The sequence below is a fragment of the Zosterops lateralis genome (assembly GCF_965231275.1).
Source record: "Zosterops lateralis genome assembly, chromosome: W".
In the NCBI taxonomy this organism is placed as follows: Eukaryota; Metazoa; Chordata; class Aves; order Passeriformes; family Zosteropidae; genus Zosterops; species Zosterops lateralis.
The window spans coordinates 29750395-29758980 of NC_139801.1; the positions used below are offsets into that span (position 1 = coordinate 29750395).

Here is an 8586-nt window from a genome sequence, read left to right on the forward strand (position 1 = left end):
TGTTTTCAAGTGCCACATCTACACAGCTTTCAAATCCCTCCAAGGACAGTAACTCCATCACTTTTGGGAAACCTATGCCAGGGCTTGACAACCCTTTTATTGCAGAAATTTTCCCTAATACCCAACCTGAACCTGCCCTGGTGCAACTTGAGGCTATTTCCTATTGTCCAGTCACATGTTAACTGGGAGAAGAGGCCGACCCCCACCTGGCTACAACCTCCTTTCAGGTAGTTATAGAGAGTGATAAGGTCTCTCCTGAGCCTCCTTTTCCCCAGGCTGAGCCCCCGGGGCTTCCTCAGCTGTTCCTCATCAGACTTGTGCTCCAGACCCTTTCCCTGCTTCGTTGCCCTTCTCTGGACATGCTCCAGCACCTCAATGTATTTCTTGTTGTGAGGGGCCCAAAATTGAACTCAGTACTTGAAGTGCAGCGCCACGAGTGCCAAGTACAGGGGAACAATCACTGCCCTGGTCCTGCTGGCCACACTATTTCTGATACAAACAAGGATTCCATTGGCCTTCTTGGCCACCTGGGCACACTGCTGACTCATGTTCAGCCACTGTCAACCAGCACCTCCAGGTCCTTTTCCATGGGGCCGCTTTCCAGCCACTCTTCCCCAAGCCTGTAGTGCTGCAGGGGGGTGTTGCAACCCAATGGCAGGACCTGAAGTGTAGCCAGGATGAAAAATTATGATCCAACCACTCTCTTGCAACACTATAAACAGCAGTCTAAAGTAAGACCCTTTGAGCTCTCCTGGCCCACAGCAGCTGCAAACAGCAACCTCCCTGAGTGAGACCACTGACATGCAGCAAACTCTTTAAGTTTGCTATACTCGGAGGATCACCGAACAATGATAAATCCGGGACTGATGCCCCCACTCCGCAAGGCTTGACCCTTCGCCCACTGAGAAGATGCAAAGGCATCTGAAGTGAGTGTTTCACTACCTTTGAGAGGAATTTTTCACAGGTACCTTGTACAGACTCTTTATATCTGTGTGCATGTAACTGTGCATATGCTATAGCAAATATGGAAGAAACTCTGAGATTCTTAAGTACTTTAGATTTGTAAATTAGGCCTGTAAGCAAGTTACTGTTGTGCTACAGTAAATCCTATATGATTCCTTTGCTAAATTGTTTAAATTATAAATTAAGTTAATGCTGTTAAGGTGCTGTCAAGTTTAAGTTAGGATAAGTACTGATAAGTTTAAGAACTGTTAAGTTTAAGTGCTGTTGGGCCTTTAGGCCATATTAGTTTTGATCCTTACCCTTTTTATCCTTTTGTCTCTCTCCCACCCCTCCCAGATAATTTTGGATTTATTTCAGTTTCGATTGATTGACTCTAGATTATTTTGCTTGCTTTTCCACCGTGTGCCTTAACCATCTCGTTAGTAGAGTGAACCTTGCCAATGAAGGTTCTTGTGCTTTTGCTTTTATTTTAAACCTGTTTTTACTGATACCTTTACCAGTGATTCTTTAAGCAATCTTAAAACACTCATTTATGACACAGTGGGAACACTAAATTGTAGAGTAAAATTCCTAAACCATGACAGCCTTATTTGGTGCCCAATGTGCAGCACAAAGGTTTGAGATAACAACAGATCTGACCAGAGAAGGTTGGAAACGAAGTTGATCTAAGCATTTGTTGTGTTAGGTGCAGAGCCACTGGTCACAATGTTGCTTGGTCTGTTCATGTGGGTGTGGTGCCTAACCCTGTGTATGTTTCCAGATATGCTCCTTGTGGTGCTCTTTTTCAGAGCAGGGAGAGGGATCAGAATTGCTTTGTTGCTGTACTGTAAGATATCAGTTTATGACATGATAACATCAAGTGCAATGAGGGTCATTTGGGATGTGTATTCAGTGTTGCTCTCCTGCCCTGGCCTTGGGTGCTACCTTTGGGAGTCCATTAATAATTGTACCCAGTCTCTGGGGGGAACAGGGGAGGATGATTTTCCCCAGCCTTTAACCCCCTTTTCCTCCTTCAGGCCTGTTACAACAATTTTTGGGAATTTTGAATTCCTGTTGGATGTTAAGGAAAGCATGTTCTTGTTGCTACATCTGCCAGGTCTCCAGTGCAGTCCACACCATGTTTAGAGGTAAGAAAGAGGTTTCTAGGGATGTTTTTAAGAGATCTGCCCTGAGGGTAGATAGTCATTACTGATAATTACTAAGGAATTGCCTGAATTTTCAAACTGGAGGAGGCTACACTATGCCATAAACAGTTTGTACAAATGTCCATAAAAATAAGCCAACAGTAAGTAACTATATTATATTAGAATTAAGGCTTCAGAATGAAGATTCTACAGACATAATATTTGGACAACTCTAGGATGTGATTGTGTGGTTTCAGGTAGGGTAGAGTAAATTTCTTCTTAGTAGCTGTTACAGTGCTGTGTTTTGGATTTAGAATGAGAATGATGTTGATAACACACCAACATTTTCATTTTTTGCTAACTCATGTTTATCCTAAGTCAAGAAATTTTTTCCTGTCTCATGTTCTGCAAGTGAGAAGGTTCACAAAAGAAACTGGTAGGGAGCACAGCTGGGACAGGTGACCTGAACTGACCAAAGGGATATTCCACACCTTAGAACGTCATGCCCAGTATATAAACTGGTGGGAGTTACCCAGAAAGGTGGCCGATCTGGGTTTGGGAACAGGGGTCTGGCATCAGTCAGCAGATGGTGAGCAATTGCATTGTGCATCACTTGTTTTTCCCTTTTTGTTATCATTTACCATTATTACTATATTTTACTTTATTTTCAATTAATTAACTGTTCTTATTTCAACATACAAGTTTTACTTTTTATTCTCCTCCCCATTCCACCAGGGTGAGGGGGTGAGATGGGGGTTGAGCAAGCAGATGCAACAGTAATCTTCTAAATATTTAATAGATTGATTACTAGAGAGATCACAATCACAACTGGATTTAGCAGCATGTTTTATAATGTGTATAGTCATGATTTATCACCATGACATGCAAAGGTATTCTACAATTTCACTGTAGTCTGATAGAAGTATGATGCTCCCACTTTTTTTAAAAGATTTCATTGGACTTTTAGAATGGAATCTCTTTCAAGACTGAAACTACAAGCACCATGTTATCATATCTTTTTCCGCAAAGATTCCCAAGATAAAGAGTTCTTCTACATGACTATGGAGATCAACCCACCAGCATAGTGAGTATAGAAATCAGTTTCCTTTTTCTTTCAAGCTAAATAAAATAATTTTTTAAAAAGAAAAAAAAAATAGAATAAACTAGTCAATATCCCAAGAACTTACCTTCAGACTTCAACTTTGTAAGAACAAAAATCAGGTAGTTGTTGAAATCTGGATACTGATTGAGTTGTTCTAGTTTCTGAAGAGAAAAACTGTTAAGGAAATTATAATCTTCACACACAGCATTTATAGCTTTCTGAATACTATGATTAAGTGAGCTATGTACTACTGCATCATTTAAAAATTCTATGACTATAAGCTCACAACATACAGGCTATGAACAATTTGAAAACAATTTCTGTAATTTTCATACTGAAGCAGTAGCTTTAGTTATGTTGAAATCTGTGAAAAGAATCCAAGAACAAACACAGAAATTTCCACCCTCCCCAAACTCCCTACATTCCTCTGTACAGTTTTAGATTTCAAAATTTACACTTAAAAGACAACAAAACCTAAGGAATACATTGAGACACAATCACATAATACATCATTTTTTTACTCCACAATAAATAAAAGCTTTTCAGCATTAAAATACAACTATGATGATTTTTATAAGCTAATCACTTTAATATTAGTCATATACATTTTTATGATGCTAACTAGCCAATCTGAGCTTTCAGCTGTGAGAAGCTGTTTCCTTGTAAATGCCCAGATATTTGTACAAAGAAGTTCATGTTTATCCATGCTCTCTTAAAAAAAAAATCCTGTACGTAAAACAATTTTCTAGAGTGACACCTCTCTGAAAAAGCATCTTACTAACAATACCAACCTCTTTACTATGTTCTCTGGGGCAACTGCAAGAAGAATTATTATGTTTCTTAACAGTTAGAAGGTATGTAGCTGTTTTCCTAAAATTTGTCATTACTTTTGCCTCAAATTTCTGAGTATTTTGCCACTGCTTTCCTAGAACAGCATTCTGTCATTTTCCTTGTATCTTGTTCTTACACCCTGGTATTAATTATTATTATGCTCAACAATATTTTAAGTCATAAGCATGCAGTTACCAAATATACTAGATATCATGAGTATGGCAAACAATGAAGACATTTAACAAAAAATATTTTTAGAACTAGTAGGATTATTTTCTTCATAGGCATTTATTTTACTTGCTGTACAGCTTAAGCTCTAAATATCCAAAGTTGCTAAACCCTAGCCATATATATTTATGTTGACATTGATGGCCCTTCCACTGATCAATAGCCAGATGCCATTATTTGAAGCAACCTTTAAAATGTAATTTTACATGAAAGCTACACTATAATCACTGTTGCTATAATCACTTTTGTATTTGAAATACTAAAGAGCACCTGTTTAAATTTGAGGCATTATCAGAACACTCAGCAACTTCTGTATAGTATTTTTCATAGGAAGCAATACCACCTTAAGAATCTGAAACACAGCTGCAAAAACAAGGTGAAATCTACCTTCACCTTTCAGGTAAGAACAGAAACCTTCCAAGGTTTGACCATATCTACTCGAAAAGCCTAGAAGTCGAGCAAATTTGGCTTCAAGCTAAACTTCTAACACAACATGCATACGTATTCTTACCTACATAAGTTTTGTTGCCTTTTGTGAAGACCTTCAAGCAAATGTCTTAAATAAAAAGGGATCAAGATGCTAAACTCATATTCGTCATAGGAGGATATCCTTTCAGGACTTCTAGATATTTTAAAGCATCTCTATAGTTAGCTCAAGGAACAGGAGACAGTAGATGAGAGCTTTATTTTTCAAGACTTATGCTTCTACTAGACTTAATGTAAAATTTTCCTCTTTCAATCTTTGTTCCTTAAAACCTTGCTATTTCATCACTTCTACAATCAAGAGAGACCTGAGGGGAGAACAAACAACTCGACACCCAAACAACAAATCAAGAATCCACAACATTAACGCAAAATGCACTGCAAAGCTGCACAAGCCACATAGGGTAGATTCCACTCTTCTTGTGAGATGTAAAAAGTGTAACGAACAGTATTTCAGGCTCAGGATTCTAGGCAAGCAGAAACATCCTCACAACACAGCAAAACACGGTCAGAGCCAGCAGGTCACCGAGAGCGTGCAGTCGGCTCCAGCAAGAACACTCCTCCCACCAGCTACGACTTTCGCCCGTGAATCCTAGTGCCGGATTAGTTTAGGAAGCCCCTGCTCACCCCTGTTTTGCCGTAGGGGCGACAGCTAACCCGCGCCGCATCATCAACTCAAGCCTGGCGAGCAGAGCCCCCTCCCCCCCACCGCGCTCCAGCCTTCTCGGTGGGATTTGCTGAGGATGAGGGCTAGGTGCTGGCAGCGACCCAGCATGGAGTAATCTGGAAAAGCAGAAGATACCAAAGCAGCCACAAAGGAGCCAGGCCTTTAAAAATAAAATAAAAAAAATAATAAAAAAATAAAAAAAAAAAACGAACCTTGGCTCGGGGCTCGCAACAGGTGCCTGGGCTCTCGGCGGGGGAAGGCGGCCCACAGGCCGCCTTAGCGATTCAAATGGCGCGCCACGGCCACCCGCTGAAGCGGAGGCTCAGCCCACAGAGTTCATTGTGGTGGCTCCCCGGAAAGGCCTGCTGCCACCTGCCTGTCACAGCACTGGCCTGTGGCCGCGCTGCTCCTACCCGAACCCCCCAGCCTCCCTAGCGGTCGCCCGGACGGCCGCAGCCCCCGCTCTGCCTGCTCCGCCCGCCCGCGGCGTAGGCCTCGACCCAGGATACTTGTTGAACGGCTCTCTGCGTGGTGGTGTCCGGGGACTGCGATTCCTTGAGCAGCTGCAGGATCTGTAGAAGCCCCTGTTCGTCAGGCTTCCACTCATACTCCATCTTGGCTTGCTGAAAAAACACCAAACAAGAGGCCGCGATTAGCGGCGCGGCAGGCCCCGGGAAGGAAGGAAGGAAGGAAGGAAGGAAGGAAGGAAGGAAGGAAGGAAGGAAGGAAGGAAGGAAGGAAGGAAGGAAGGAAGGAAGGAAGGAAGGAAGGAAGGAAGGAAGGAAGGAAGGAAGGAAGGAAGGGAGGAAGGGAGGAAGGGAGGAAAGGATGGAGGAAGGGAGGAAGCAAGCAAGCACGCTAGCTAGCTAGCTGCATGACGCTCGGCCTGCTCTCACCCGAGCCCGGCCCCACAGAAGAACAGCACTAACCTGCTCCAGTACACGGACTGACTCACGGCGAATTTGCAATCTGGCTCTAAAAGCCGCCTTGCGTCTTCCTGGGTCCTAGCGCCGCGCACGCCCCGCCCGCCAGCGCCGCCGTCAGCCTTTCCCCAGTGCGTTCCACACCGTCAGGAGCCTGGGGACGACAAAAGGCGAGCCCCTCAATCCCGGGCGGGGGAAAATGGGGCGCCTCCTCCACAGCCCTTCCCCACCACCACCCGAAAACAGAGAGAACGCTCGAGCAGCCCCGACAGGCAAAGGGCGAAGCAGAGCCTCAGCCCGGCCTCCTCGGGACAGCTGCGGCCACGCACCCACAGCATCTGTCAGCGACCTAGGAGGCTGCAGCCCGCGACGAAGTGGGGATACGAATGCAGACCGAAGAGTTAAGAACGTGGTACCTGCTTTGCTGTCTGCTTTACTTCTACATTATTTAGTTTAATGATGGATAGTTTTCATAAGTTCTCAATGTCATGTGTAAAAAGGGAATAAGACCAACTACACAAAAAGGGGGGAAGAAACTACTTTGAATACCTAGTGTATCTTATCCTTAGCGTCAAATTATATCAGAGGAAATCTCAGGTCAAAATTAGCAAATTTTGTGTATATAGAATAAAATAGTTCAGTTGGAAGGGACCTACAATGGTTTTAGGAAAAAAAAATCTTCACAGAAAGTGTTGTCAGCATTGGAACAGGCTGCCCAGGGAAGTGGTAGAATCACCATCCCTGGAGGGATTTAAAATGCATTTAAAATACATTTGTGTTATATACATATTATATATATATACCATGCATATGCTACTGGGCAAAATAAGAACATACACTGATAAAACCCAGTCTAAAATATGAAAAGCAAAACCAGTAATTACTTATCCTTTTACAATCTTATTTTTAGTCATTGTGTTTGTAATCATCCTGCTAACATTCCCCTTTAAGTTAAAACTTTCTGCTTGCTATTCTGCAGCACAGTACTCAATATGAGTGTCACACATGCTGCACATCGCAGCCTTAACAACTGTTCAGAGGCACTGAGGACAGGAAAGATTAGCAGTTCCTAAGGGTGGCCCAGGTAATGTTGTGTGGTTCCTAATCTCACCTCACCAATGCTTTCAATTAAATCCATATTTAAGTTAGTCAGCTGTCCAGTCTCATGCACTAAGAAGTGTCCCAGAGACAAGTGTCTCCAGGTGCTAAAAAGTGTCATGGAGGTACTAAGAAGTGTCCTGGGTGAGTAAAGGCTTGTCACCAGTTAGTAAGAAAGGATGGGCACAAAGGTTTATATGAAATTTTTGTGAGCAGTCCCTCTAGTACAGAAAAGTGTCAAGCAAAGAATCTGGGTTAGCTAGACTCAGGCCATTAAAATCTATGCTTGTGTCTCACAACCATGTGGGCAGAGTTCTCCATAGTGATGTTTGCACAGATAGAGCAGATGAAAGATGAGGTCCAGCAAAACAAGTAAGCTCTAATTTGGGTCTCATTACCCTAACTGCTGCCTTGCCAGGCAGGCTGTGGAAATTCAGTAATCTTTGAGACTTTTCGACCACTATCAAATTTGGTTGAAATTGATTAGAGGTTCAAAAGTTACTATTCAGAAATTATGACACAATGATTACATCTGTCAAATTTTATCAGGAAACCAAGTGCACTCAAGAAAAAGAAGATTAAATGTGGAAAACAAGAACCAGAATAGAAGGTTGAGAGAACAGGAAAAAGCAGGAAGATATGCAGGCCATGGATGCATACCTAAGAAAAACTAACATAGGTTTTCTTTCCATTAACATAACCAGAATTAAATCTCAATAAGATCTTTCTTCAGTGGAAGAGACAAAAGCCTACAAATCAGAGTATGAATGTGAGCCTCTACTATTAGTGGGGGCATCAAAAAGCTTTAGACAATCATCCTCCGGGGTAGGTTCCTCCTAAGGCTACATACAGGATCCTTTACCACAGGGAACTACTCAGCATATATAGAAATCAAAGCAGGTGCCTGTTCTGGTTCCGGCCAAGATAAGCAGGATGGGGCGTGGCCAACACATTATGTTATTCATTACCACCTTACATCATCGCTAGAGGTAGGCAAAAGGGACTCTCAACTTCTGAGAAGGGCATCCCTTTCAAATGGAACAAAGCATGGTGGGGTGGGGAATCCCTCAGCCACTGTTCATTGTCTCAGGGTCTATTGTGAACATTTTTGCATGTGAATCATTCCCTTTTTGCAAACTTTAATAATTAACATTGTTGCTGTTACTT

At 42.5% G+C, this 8586-nt stretch overlaps 1 protein-coding gene across 3 annotated transcripts in view; it reads right to left on the reverse strand.

Annotated features, from left to right (window-relative positions):
- LOC310922099 (transportin-1-like) overlaps positions 1-6419 on the reverse strand; it is a 92769-nt gene extending 86350 nt beyond the window's left edge. For all 3 annotated transcript variants that reach the window (XM_083882443.1, XM_083882442.1, XM_083882441.1), the window contains exons 1-3: positions 6328-6419; positions 5908-6021; positions 3275-3350 (exon numbers count right to left, since the gene is read on the reverse strand). In XM_083882443.1, the coding sequence (XP_083738569.1) occupies positions 3275-3350; positions 5908-6012 (181 nt within the window). In that variant the 5' untranslated portion in view covers positions 6013-6021; positions 6328-6419. The remainder of the gene's footprint in view (positions 1-3274; positions 3351-5907; positions 6022-6327) is intronic.
- Between the last annotated feature and the right edge of the window lie 2167 nt (positions 6420-8586).